The sequence below is a fragment of the Anolis sagrei genome, chromosome 2 (genome assembly GCF_037176765.1).
Source record: "Anolis sagrei isolate rAnoSag1 chromosome 2, rAnoSag1.mat, whole genome shotgun sequence".
Classification (NCBI taxonomy): domain Eukaryota; kingdom Metazoa; phylum Chordata; class Lepidosauria; order Squamata; family Dactyloidae; genus Anolis; species Anolis sagrei.
In genome coordinates this window covers 94,451,474-94,465,312 of record NC_090022.1, presented here as the reverse complement: position 1 = coordinate 94,465,312, position 13,839 = coordinate 94,451,474, and the positions used below count along the sequence as shown (strand labels likewise).

Here is a 13,839-nt window from a genome sequence, read left to right as displayed (position 1 = left end):
TTTTGGGGCCCAAAGTATGGATTGTCATATGACCCACAGATAAGTTGAGAGTAAAACTTAGAGGCACGTAACTAACAAATATTTTCTTCTCCCTCAAAAAAGGCATAGAGATGCCATACTTAAGGAGAAGGAGAGCATCCGTTTACATGAGGAACACCCTACCTTTGTTAGGGATCCACCAAGGCAGTGACAAAAGGCATAGGAAAAACAAATCTTGACCTTTGTTAGGGATCCACCAAGGCAGTGACAAAAGGCATAGGAAAAACAAATCTTGACCTTTGTTAGGGATCCACCAAACCAGCATTGTCATCATCTGTTTCCAACACTGACAAATGGAAAAGTTGACCCAGGTTTTTTTTTATTTGATCCCCCCTCCTCAAAAAGTCATATATAAAATATACACAATAAGGGAAATTGTCTTAAAACTTGTTAAGGAAAAGAAATCATTTTTTCGTTTCATCCTAGGTTGAATGTAGATGTGCGGCACAAAGTTGGATACTCTAAATCAGTTTTAAATGTAACGAGAAGTTGTTTATTGAATGTATTTATGATTGGCGTCTAAAACCTTTTTGTTCCAAGGAAAGAAAAGAAATTCAGGTGCTTACATGATTAAGTACCAAAGCAAGAGATGTCAAGATATTTCAGAGAAAAGAGAGAGAAATCCAAATATTAGCATTCTGTGATATATCTTTTTTTTTGTTTTGTTATACATGTACATTCAGAGCATATCAGTGGCTTACATATTTACAGTATACCAGGGATGGAAATTGTAAAGGCCTCCAGATATTCTTGGACTGCAATCCTTAGCAACCTTAGGTAATACAGGTTGTGTATTTCTGTTTAACAACATCTAGAGGGCTGCACAATTTTAATTCTTGCATGAATTTGTCAAGCTTGTTTTGTTCAACAATTAAGGTGACATCTTTTGAGATTTGTGTTGCATGACCTGGAAAGAAACCAGGGATCAATATCATATTCTGTTATGATCTCCAGGTTATTCATTGCTATCAATTGGTGGGAAGGGAGTACCCATAGGACATCCAATAATGGCTATTCATTACCCAAGAATGAATGAATGGTTGGATCACTATTGTGGAATGAATCCTAATGGAAATCTCTGCGGCTTGATAAAATGATAGAATATGAATGCTTATTATTAGGTGGAGGATGTAGTGGTGCCAGAAAACTGAAAGAGGGACTTTCTTAAAGTACTGTACAAAATGTAACAAAAAGTCAATGACTGTAAAAAAAAAAAACACATTCAAAAGACTTTACTTATAATCTTATGAGGAATTTCACCAGATTTAACTGGCTAGCTATAGCCAGCTATGCAATTAAAATGTCACTAAACGTGACCTCAAAGTTTTATCATCCTGGAGGCCACAAGGCAATATTTATGGGATACCTATATTACTGAGAAGAAGGAGGGAATGCAATGCTTTAAAATGTCAATTTTGTTTCTTAAAGTGCTTTGTTTCTTGTGAGCTTTTCAACAGTTTTTTAAAACTTTTTTTAAACAGGACAGAAAAAAAGAATACTGGTGGTATATGAAACAATGTTTTAAAAACTATATTTACACAAGTTTTGGACTGGGCTACAAAAGAAAATATCTGCGGTTTTAAAAAAATACTCTAACAACAACACAGTAACCCAAAAGCAAAGTGTCAAAAGGAAAAAAAAAACCCTTTTCAGAGGCTTTCAGCACTATTCCCTTGCGATTCCAAGTGTAAACCATTTTATCTCTGGAAAGACATTTGACTAAGGCTTGAGTAATCAGCGTTGATTACAGCCATACTTTTCAAACAGAGCCTGCGCCTGTGGGTGGGTGTGCCACCTTTTGACCTCTCTGGGAAATTCGAGCATTTATTTAGACGAGTTCAACTTTAGCATTGGGATAAACAGCTACCACATCATATCCTTCTGGTGGCTTAACCCTTTCCTTGGCATGTGTTTCACAGTACAGCTGTCCCTCAATGAAGAAGTAGCCCCTTTGCTTCAGGTTGAGGCCGCAGTCGTCACACATGAAGCATTCTGGATGGTAGAGCTTGTCACGGGCTTTCACTATTGTGCCACTATCAGAATGCAGGAAAGAAAATGAGATTAGCAATGTAAATATTGAAACAGCATTAACATATATTGAAAGTTATATTAGCTTGCATTTTATAAGTTCACACTGCTACACCACTCCCCCCTGCTCACCTGCCTCATCTAAGATGATTTAAAGTGATCTAGAATTCAATACTTTTTAGAAAACCAACAAAAGCACCTCCCCATTCTTTCAAATGCATTTTCTTTTTCTAATACAACAGAGTCTCGCTTATCCAACATAAATGGGTCAGCAGAATGTTGGATAAGTGAAAATGTTAGATAATAAGGAGGGATTAAGGAAAATCCTATTACATGTCAAATTGCGTTATGATTTTATAAATTAAGCACCAAAACATCATGTTTTACAACAAACCAACAGAAAAAGCAGTTCAATATACAGTAATGTGATGTAGTAATTACTGTATTTACTAATTTAGCACCAAAACATTGCAATGCATTGAAACAGCTGTGGATCTGGGCGGGAGGCAGACTGTGTTGGATAATACAGAATGGTGGATGAGTGAAGGTTGGATAAGCCAGGCTCTACTGTACAAGGAATTATATAAATTATGGAGCTGTGCTACACTGAAGCTCAGCACAAACAAGTCCTGTGCCATTCCAAATATCTTGGAATAAACATTAGAAGCAATATGTCATTTAAATAACAAAGAAATTCTTTCTTATATGGGGTGGGCAAGAAACTAGATGAATATCAAAAGCTTGGGAAACACACATCACAAATGTGTTCCTACCACTGCATTTTTACAATGCATGTTGTATTGTCTTATACAATATACACAGATTGTACAGTAGAAGATCAAACATCACGTGTTCATTATGTAGCTTTGCCAAAGAGTATACAATATTAAACTTTAAGGCTCTTGAGAAGCTCAATGTACTTACACGATTCCATTGCCACATCTGGTGCACTCAGGGAGCATCTGTAAGCCAGACATAGCTCCACCCAGTTTAGAAACTGGAGATTTAACATGTCTTGGACTTGCCAGTCTGTCATGCTTTTCACCTGCCAAGAATTCAAGGCAATATTTTAAAGTTATATACTTAAGACATGTGGAATGTTCCTAACATGCAAAACTCTGATCTGATGAAATTACTATATTCTTACATTCGACAGCTAAAGGTAGGTATCACATGAATTTCCCCCTTCAGTGCCATTGGAATGGTGAGCAAATTTTAAAGCCATACTCATTGGAAAAAAGCTTAAAATCTTTTGCTGCATAAGGCAAGTAAAGCCGAGCAATAACACTACTAAAGTGCATTTTTACTGCTTAGGTGATTAATTTGTTTTACTGTATGTCATGACTCTGAAAGACCTCACATAGTCTGTAACATAAGCAGGCAGCATGTTTGAAGCTAGCTCTCTGTAGTTAGGAAAAAAATTGAGAACGGGGAAAAAGGGAAAACAATGAAATTATATACAATGATTTTAGTACTCACATAAATTTACCCTTCAGCACCTTCATCCTGATCTGTAAATGCAGGTTGGCTATCATATTCCAAACATTTTAGTGAAGGAATTGTTCTGGGAATTCTGTTTTCATAACATTCTTGCTTGGATACCTGTTCAGGCTGATGATAACCAACTTGTATTGGACAGGGGAACTAAATTCAAGAACTCTTTCCCTGAAGGGTTTAGGCCCTGCCAAAATAGCCAACATCAACTATGTGATCAATGGATGAATGTGTAAAATGCACACTACTCTATATATCTCTTTCTGTACTGAGCTTTAAGACCCCAACGACCACACAACCATTAGATAGTAGGGTAGATTTTTCCAATATATCAGGGAAGGTTTAATGAAAGTGCTTCTGTTACAGCTATTACTTTAGTGAAGGCACACACAAGAGCTTAAAAAGTGTAACTGGAAACAAGAGTTTTATGAGTGTTTTTCTGTTCTTTTTTGTGTGTGCATGCCTCGCAACCTGTATTTATATCCCTCAATTAAGCAAGAATATGACTTTGTAAAGAAGATAAAACAATCCCAAACATTCTTTGCTTTATAGTTTTTGTAGGGTCATCTTTCACAACTGAAGGGCACTAACCAAGGTAAGCTATGTTTCCTTACAAATCCAGTGTCCCCGGAGGGAATCCTTATTTAGAGACACAGGATGCTTCTGAGTGTTAAAACAAAGAGACTAGAACAGCAAGCATTGGGTAGACCACTGTGCAATTCCAGTTTAAAACAGTAGCAGCACATAGCTTAACTCTAGGTCATCAAGCTGCCATTTTCATAATCTGAATGGGGTACTCTTTAAGTAAAATTTAAGAAATGAACACAGATCTTCCTGTACCTAAAAGATTAGATAATAAGGAGATAATGATCCAGTAGCAAGGATAGCTCCAAGGAAGAAGTTAATCTGACAGAGGTTTGAGGTGAACAGAGGTGTCCAGCCTCTCCCCTTCATAAACTCTATTCTTGCTTGCAAAGTATGACTTGAAATGTCTTTGACTGGAAGGAAAATCTTCTCAACAGGGTAGAAACCATGCTAATCTTTTAGGTACAGGAAGATCTGTGTTCATTTCTTAAATTTTACTTAAAGAGTACCCCATTCAGATTATGAAAATGGCAGCTTGATGACCTAGAGTCTCTACCCTGTTGCACTGGAGCAGGAGATACTTCAGCCTTTGGTGAACCAGCTCAGACAAAGCACTCTGTTAGGGTCCTCTCCATGGGTTTCTGTCCATTATCCTCAAGTTTAGTGTAATTCCAATGCAATCCAGGCTCTAAATTGTATTTATTGATCTATGAGAACAATTCAAATGGTCTTTGTTTCAGCCCTACTGGCCTAGATTTGATTTATTTTTGAATGGAATTTGACTTTCTATTTATGGTACATAACTGTAAACAATTTTGAGTTTTAAAAAAGAGAAATATTTTGATATAATTTTTATATATTCCTTACCATTCTCTCCAGCTTCCAACATGCCCTGCAGATATCGGAAAGATCCTGACTGTTTAGGTTCTGAAACTGGTCTTTCATAATCTTGCAGCATTTTGTAAACATCAGAGTCCAGGTCAATTCCATTTCTGCTTCTTGGTAGGGATCTTAAAGGGTCAGCACTGCATAGAGCAAAGGAAGGTCAAAACACTATTGAATAAAGAGGAACAAATCTAGATTTCATAAAAAAGAAAATCCTCCATGATAATAAAAAAATTCCAGAACTTTTTGTTTAGTTCGACAACTGCTGTTTGCCCATAAATGAACCTTACTTTCTTCATACATGTTTTTGTTAGTTTCATGTAGAGCATTTGCCAACAGTATCAAAGGCAGGTGTCTATTCAAAAATGCAACTTCTTTATTTAACTCAGCCTTGATTCAGAAATTTAGTATTGCCATCTGCATGACAGTGATCGAGAGAGAACCACACTGCAAATGCCTGGGACTATACAAATAGTCTGTGTACCATGAAAACTGTTGTGTAACTCAAGATTTTCCATTTTTCTGATTTTCAATTTCCCGATACACACAAGAGGTTGTGTGGTGCTACATGTGCAGGTTACAAATGATTATAGTTGGTTTAAATATACTGTCATGTAAAGCATGTTACAAGACACAAATGACAGAAATGGATTGTACAGATTGAATCATTTCCTGCCTTGAGCCTAAATAGTAACTGATTACAAAAATGTGCATCGTTGGTTGTATCTGAAAGACCCTCCCTAGGCCTGCTTTTAAAAAAATGCATCTGGAGACTATCCAAGTCTGGTACAGGAAAAAGCAATAACATTACAGCACCTTAACGACTAAGCAGATTTTATTTGGTATAAGCACTTTGCAGAAAGTATCTGATAAAACAGACGTTTTGCAGAAATGTGTGTAAAAAATAGTCTAAGGACCCACAAAATATTTAGTGTTTAAATTATGTAAGACAACGATAATGTGAATTTACTTTAAAGTTTTTTTGCATCTTGTTTTCAGTTGTTCTTTATGTAGACTTATACACAAACATGTGAATGTTAGGGTGACGTACCTTAGCTGTATAAACTATTTTACCAAAATATGCTATTTTAGTTTTTTCACAAGTTACACAGAGATACACCCCACCCCAAATTTTCCAATATTTATATCCCACCTTTTTTCCAGCATGGGAAATATTAGCAGAAATTGCCTTTATTTGGGATACCAGTTCAAAACTACTGATAACATCATAGGTCTCTAGAACATAATGTGTCCAGAGGAGAGTGACCAAAATGATAAAAGGTCTGGAGAACAAGCCCTATGAGGAGCGGCTTAAGGAGCTGGGCATGTTTAGCCTGAAGAAGAGAAGGCTGAGAGGGGATATGATAGCCATGTATAAATATGTGAGAGGAAGCCACAGGGAGGAGGGAGCAAGCTTGTTTTCTGCTTCCCTGGAGACTAGGACGCGGAACAATGGCTTCAAACTACAAGAGAGGAGATTCCATCTGAACATGAGGAAGAACTTTCTGACTGTGAGAGCCGTTCAGCGGTGGAACTCTCTGCCCCGGAGTGTGGTGGAGGCTCCTTCTTTGGAGGCTTTTAAACAGAGGCTGGATGGCCATCTGTCAGGAGTGATTTGAATGCAATATTCCTGCTTCTTGGCAGGGGGTTGGACTGGATGGCCCATGAGGTCTCTTCCAACTCTTTGATTCTATGATTCTATGATTCTATGATAAGCCGTCTCTTGTCTTAGGCTCTTCAAAATAGTTATCATATTTGGAATTTGTGTGCACATCTGTATGCATGAGTTTTTTTTTGTTACAAAAACATAACTGGGGAAAGTATTTAACTCCCTTGCTGATAATGTATTCCTTCCCCCCAACCCCACATTGAAGAGGTATTTGCAAAAGCATACCCACTGTCATGTCTGGCTTAGTTCTCCTACCTTTGAGGAGGTGTGATATGGAGACTACTCATCTGTGAAGGTAAACTGGGATCTGCATTGTTATTTGTATATAGCTGTGTTGGATTGTTATACTGCACGTTTGATATCTGTCTGTTGTCTGTTGGACTTCCTCCAGGTGAAAAGGTTGGGGTTCTTCGGTTTACAACAGGCCCATTATCCTAAATAGAGACAGAAACATAGGTTTGGTAGCATAGTTTGATCAATTCCAATATTAAGCAACTTCTCACATTGAATGGCAACCCTGTATCTATAGTTTGTGTGCATCATGTCAGCTGCTAAAATTCTTTCATTCCATAACAGATATCCTGCCTACTGGAAGATAAGGAACCAGGACAGAAAGATTTGTTGTATGGGAAAGAATGTAAATATATATTTGAGGCATAGAGAACTGTGTTAGGTGAATTTTTGCTGCTGCCTGCTGCATTCATTTGTTATGATGATTAAAAATTAACAGTTTAAATCCTTTAAATTGATTAAATACATATTCAAAGCTAAAACCACAGCACCCCTTGACTTGGTTGAAATAAATATTGAAATGTTTAAATGTAAAATATTTTCTGGATACTTGAATTATGATACCAAATCTAAACAGGAATAGCTAGGATTCATAAACCATGGGAAACAACATTCTTATGAATTAATGCTGATGTGGTACTCTAAGCATGCAAACAAGATACTGGGGATAGGATCCTGTTGGTGAATTACTATGGCATAAATCAGACTAAGCACCATTTCAGCTTGTTTTGGGGGTTTCTGTGAAGAATTCTTTACTGACAAATAATCAAAATTCCCCCTAAATCAATTTCTTTAAGAAACACGGTCCCATACAACAAAGCATTTCCATGTCTTTGGAGAGTGGGTGGATTGGCAGAGACACTGGCTGTGTTGCAACAGGCATCAGCAGAAACTTCCTGGGTCCTTGGGATTTCTCTGTAGTGCATCCAGGCTCCAATGACACAGCATTGATACTATTGCAGGGGCAATATCATTTAAAAGGGGGACCCTGAAAGTCAAGGAAGGAAGTCCATAGGCAAGTTTACAGTTGAACATTGAGAAAACAAAAATAATGATGACATATCATTAACATAATTTAAAAGAACACAGTGAAGACATAGGGCATAGTGAAAGATTTCTTATAACTTGGTGCAGCCATAAATCAAAATGGAACTGCAGTCAAGAAATCAGAAGACTGGGATTTGGAAGGGCAGCTATAAAGGAACTAGATAAGTTTCTCAAGTATAATGATATTTAATTGAATACCAAGGTCAGAATTGTCCATGCCACTATATTTCCAATGTCTATGTATGGTTGTGAAAGCTAGAAAGTGAAGAAAGCTGATAAGAAGAGAACCAACTGCTAGACATAAGTTCTGTGGATAATATAGACTGCTAAAAAGACATATAAACATGTGTAATGCAGATCAAGTCTGACAATGTAACTGTTGAGATGTATGTAACTTTATGTGTCGTAATATTTACCAAGGAATGCCATTTTATTATGAGGGAGAAAATCTCTGGTATCTTTTGAGCACCTTCTCAGGGAAGAGATTATTTGGGAATGTGTGGGAAGTGAAGTACAAAGCTAGGTAGCTTGATAGAGACCATCCAAATTGTGAAACCCCAAAACATTTTAGGAAGGACCTCTATTGTCCTATAGCACTTTGTTGATCTCTTTTTCTATATACTATTATATCATAGACATCAAGAGATAGCATCTCTTGTGCCCATTGTTTCATGCTCAATGTGTCTGAAACTGCCCAACATTTAAGAATAAGACAGCTGGCCAAATCTTAGATAGGTTACAAAATGTCAACATTCCAGTCCAAAATGTCAATAGCCTCTCCCAAAATCAGCTGCTTGGTGCTAAGGAAAAACACAGGCTGTTTTCTGAAACAGTTGAACATAATTGCATTAGTAATACTAAATGGATTCCAATGTACTAGAGTTCTGAACTATCCAACATTGCTTTCCATTAACTACTTCCCTGTATTCTTTATTTGTGTCTTCAGCCTTTACTCCTGTTCTAAACATGACTGCAAGAAACAGATCTATATCTTAGGGAATCACTGAACTTGTCCAGTTGAAATGTGAACTACAATGCATTTCCTGTAAATTGTGACATAAATTATGACTTTATGAATCAATTACTATAATATATGCAATGTAGTTCTGCAGCTTCCCTATTTGCAGGCTAAATAGCAGATTTTGAAGTTTAAAATCTGCCCACGAATTTTCCTGGCATTTAATATCTACATCAAGGATTACCACAAATCCCACCCAGGTTAGCCTCTGAGGTCTTCTGTCGCGGTCCCTTCTTCTGCCCACCTTCTTGGAGGAAAAAACCCCCCACGTTTTTTATCAGTTCCTGAATCCTACTATTGCATCTTCTGTATTTTGATGTTGGTTTTCCTGGTAGTCATCGTTTATAGTGTTGTTATATTTTTGAATCTGAGATGTGATTTTTTTATTATGTTCTGATTGGAAACAGTATCAGGGCAAAAAGTGTTCCTCAGATCTAGGGAACCAGATGAGAATAGCAAGAAAATATTTGGTCCATGAAAGTGTTCTCTTTTTTCTCCTGTTTGCATTTTGCTCTTTTTGTACTTTCTAAGAAAATTTCCTTTATCTTTTTAACATGCAATTCTTTTGAATCTGAGTATTTCATAAAGCTACTGTAATATTTAATTGGCTATTCAATTATTGGTCCCCAGTCCTTGGAAATACGGATGTCAATCAAGTCTCCAGTGTAACATATTTTCTTGACACCTTTATTATGATACCAAACCCAAATGGGAACAGCTAGGATTCATAAACAATGGGAAACTCAGTATTTTTATGAATCAATGTTGATGTGGTACTCTAAGCATAAAATAAGACAGTTAGGCTGGTGAATTACTATCACATAAATCAGACTAACAGTATTTTAGCTTGTTTTGTGGTTGCTGTGAATAATTCTTCAATGACAAATAGCCAAATCCCCCCAAACCCATTTCTTTAAGCAATACTGTCCCACAAAACACAGCATTTCCATGTCTTTAGAGAATGGGTGGATCAGCACAGACACTGGAAGTGTTGCAACAGGCATCAACATCTATAAAACTATAGTTAGATCCTCAGTCTTAAGGATTAATTAATCAGACATCTATAAAATCTCAGCTGAGGTTTTCTAAAAAGGAAAGGACTATCCTTTAAAGATTAGTTTTGGTCTTATGTCTTGATCACTTTATTTCATTTCGAATTGAATGCAACATCTTTGTTTGCAAAAATGTAGCAAAACTACATACCCCACTCACACACCTAATGTGTATTCCTTAAACAGATAATATAAGTATTGATGAGCCTAGAAAAGACAACCTTTGCACAACTAGACACAATTTTAGCAGGATCACATGCCATTCCACATAGCTCTTGACGAAACTGATTATTTGATCCTCTTCAAACTGGATCTGGCCTGGAAGAGAAGCCAATCCTAGATGAGATTAACTGATTTTGAAGACACCTAGCTTGGGTATACCCTTGGAGTCATCACTATCCAGGGAAAGTTGGGTTAGAAGAATGACAAACAGTATCCTCTAATAGCTCAAGCTTCTATACTAGTGGCAGCAAAGACACAAGCTAAAACAACAGTAATAATAAATATCAAGCATTACACTAGGCCTTTTAAAATCCCTAGGTAGAAAAATGGCAGGCTGGTGTCCAGGGATAGCAGGCTCACTGGGGTGGTGTTTTCCCCTATCCATTGGATGGCCCTTGACTTACCCACTTGTCATATCAAAACCCATCATTTTAGCCTCCAATTCTGCCAAATGAGCTTGACATATACAAAAGTATATATGGCATTGTAATTGACTTATGGCCAGAGCTAACCAGGCCAATGAATAGGGAAGATCTTTCCACTGGTGCTGGCAGAGGGTGGATAAAGACACATTTAGATCCTTATCGCCCCTACCCCCACCCTTATTCAGCTTTACTTATATCTGGAAAGCTGAATGGCAGAGCAGGTGATCCAAAACCTAGAGTACCATTAAGTTGTTGGTGCAACTTCTCCCAATTTGTTTCATAGGAAGGTACTCGGCATGGGACAACAACAACACAAAAGCCCAGAAAAACTGCCTGTTGCCCTAGCTCAGGCATGGGCAAACTTGTGCCCTCAGGGTGTTTTGGACTTCAGCTCCCACAATTCCTAACAGTGGATAGGCTGTTAGGAATTGTGGGAGTTGAAGTCCAAAACACCCAGAGGGCCCAAGTTTGCCCATGCCTGCCCCAGCTGGTGTGAGCAGATAGTTCATCTCTTGGTCATCCAGTGCTCTATTTCATCACAGGAAAGTTTATACAGTAGATAATATGAGTTTTTCCTGTAACTGTGCATGTTTCTAATTCTAGACTGTAGAGGTTACAAAAGAATTGAAGCTTTCTACCTTTGGCAACTCATAAAGGAAGATAAAAGTAAATGTATCTTATAGCAGTAGTAACACTGGCAACAACTAAATCATTACATCAAAAAGCTGAGTTAAATGCTATATCTGGAGACTTGTTTTATATTGCCTGCTGCACTGGAAGCTACTGGATTTCCTTTCAATAAATCGTTTCATTAAGTTCTATGTCCCATAAGTTTTACATGTGTTTTGCAGCATCTAGCTTCAAAATGCTGTCGGTTTCCAAGAGGGAAGAAAAAAATTTGGCACACAATTGCGTTGCCTTATTTTTGCTTAAATTGAAAAAAGATTTGGGTGTAGAAATGCAATTTCCTTTGTAATTAGTATTAGTGAAAGCATTTGCCATTTTATTACAGGATAATAATCTTTAGGAAAGAAGTAAAAACAACAAATTAGTGAAGTAAGAAAAGGGATGTCTCAGTACATCCAGAAATATAGGTAAATGGAAGACACCTTTCTCTCTCTTGAGTTTTTTTTTTACTGTAAGCCTGTGTACTAGGCCTGGGTGGTTTCGTTCGTTAATTTTGTAATTCATTCAATATTCGTTAATTTTAGCAATTACAAAACGATTACAAAACTTATTTTTAAACCCGGAAGTGTTTTTAAATATCGAAACAGCATGCGCCAAATATTTTTGTATTTCCGTCCATTTCGGAAATACGTAAGATGGCTACTGGCTAGATGCTTGCTGGGAGCTCCGGGAGCCAATCAAGTAAGCTGTTGTGGAACACTTTATTTTGCCAGGGGCGCCGAGAGTGAGGGAAGCTATCAGAGGCCAGAGGGACCCTGCTGCTGGTGGTATCGTCGAAGCATGCTGCTCCTCCTCCTCCCATCCTCCTCCTTCTCCGTCTCCAGCAGCAGCAGCAGCAGGGTCCCTCTTCCTCCCCGCCCCCACCGAGCGGCGCAGCCTGCTGCTCTTGCCCCGCCCCTGTGGATGGCCCTTCCACTGCTGGCGCGCCCTGTCACTCCAGGCTTGACAGGGAGCCAGGGGCGGGGACAGCTCAGCTGGCCACCACCCCGCCAGTCTCCCTGGTCATGGGGCCTTCCGTTCCCCCCCCCCCCCCAATCCTCCGACCCTTTCTCTTCCTCCTCCTCCTCCTCAGGCCGCGCCGCTCGGAGATGCCGAGGGCGAGGGGGGAGGAAGAGGAGGAGGAGCGGCAGGCCCGGTTATCAGGGAGACTGGTGGGGTGGTGGCCAGCTGAGCTGTCCCTGCCCCCGGCTCCATCTCAAGCTTGGAGTGACTGGGCAGCGGCAGCAGGAAGGGGCATCCATGGGGGCGGGGCAAGAGCAGCCGGGGGCGACCTCTCCCGCCGACCTCCTCCTCACTCCACTCCCAGCCACCCACTCACCGTGAGTATATGGCAGTGCAGAGGGAGGTTTAGGGCAATCTGCACTGCACAACTACATGATCCAGAATACGAATGGCAGGGGGATGTACAAAAACAAAAAAAAAACCCAGAGTTGATTGGATTATCACAGGGCCCTTCCAGGCAGAACTTATATCCCAGGATCTGATCCCAGGTGTTCAGTTTATCCCAGATTAAAAATTAAAAATTAAATTTAAAAAATATTGAAAAAATATTGGAAAAAAAGGGCGCCATCTTTACAAAATGTTTTGTAAATATTAACGAAATTTCGTAAATACCGAACTTTTTTAAGGGAAAATTTTGTTATTATTTTAAATATCGAAACAAAAAAAAAACCCCAAATACAAATCGATTTTAAAAACAAATTGTTCCGTTGTTACCCAGGCCTACTGTGTACATTTACTAGAAACAAGCCTCAGTAAATTCAATGGGAATTCCTTCTTCATTAACTTGAAGAGAATTGGACCCCTCTAGTTAAACCTTACTGTAGTCAATGGTACATCATACTGTATATACACAATGTGCTTACTTGTAACCATAGTTCTTTGAGTTCTTTGAGTAGTTTTCTTTGAATGCTACTCACCAATGGGTTAATTGAGTTTGTGCAGTGCAATTCAGAACCCCCTAGAGCTCTAAAAGATACTTTTTGGTGATAGCCCCACCCACCATTCCAATGGTATATAATGAGCAAGTGCCACCATTGCCTTGGTTTGAGTTCTGCTATGGCAGAAACATAACTGTAAATGTGTGAGGCATGGCAAGTTAGGAAAGTGTGTGTGTGTTCTGAATTCACAGAATATCAACTCAAAGAACTACAGTTACAGGTAAGGAACCCATGCTTCTTCTTCATGGTTTTTGTGAATGCACACCACTACCAAACAGGAGGAGTGCGACATGCAGGATTGGTCAAGAAGAATGAGAGACAAGAACGTCAAATAACAAGATCTTTACTGACCAAACCTAGACATGAAAAGTTCTAAAGAAAGCCTTTCAATATAAATAAAGGCTTTACCGCTCTTTCCTGAACTTAAAGTATCAGCAAGTAAACATTTCACTTTTGA

General features: G+C 38.6%; 1 protein-coding gene across 1 annotated transcript in view; it reads right to left on the bottom strand.

Annotated features, from left to right (window-relative positions):
* Positions 1–505: 505 nt before the first annotated feature.
* The window catches only part of PDLIM4 (PDZ and LIM domain 4), a 71,118-nt gene continuing 57,784 nt past the window's right edge, over positions 506–13,839 (bottom strand). The window contains exons 4-7 of the mRNA XM_060765233.2: positions 6,956–7,134; positions 5,014–5,171; positions 2,992–3,112; positions 506–2,072 (exon numbers count right to left, since the gene is read on the bottom strand). Coding sequence (XP_060621216.2) covers positions 1,868–2,072; positions 2,992–3,112; positions 5,014–5,171; positions 6,956–7,134 — 663 coding nt within the window. The 3' untranslated portion in view covers positions 506–1,867. The remainder of the gene's footprint in view (positions 2,073–2,991; positions 3,113–5,013; positions 5,172–6,955; positions 7,135–13,839) is intronic.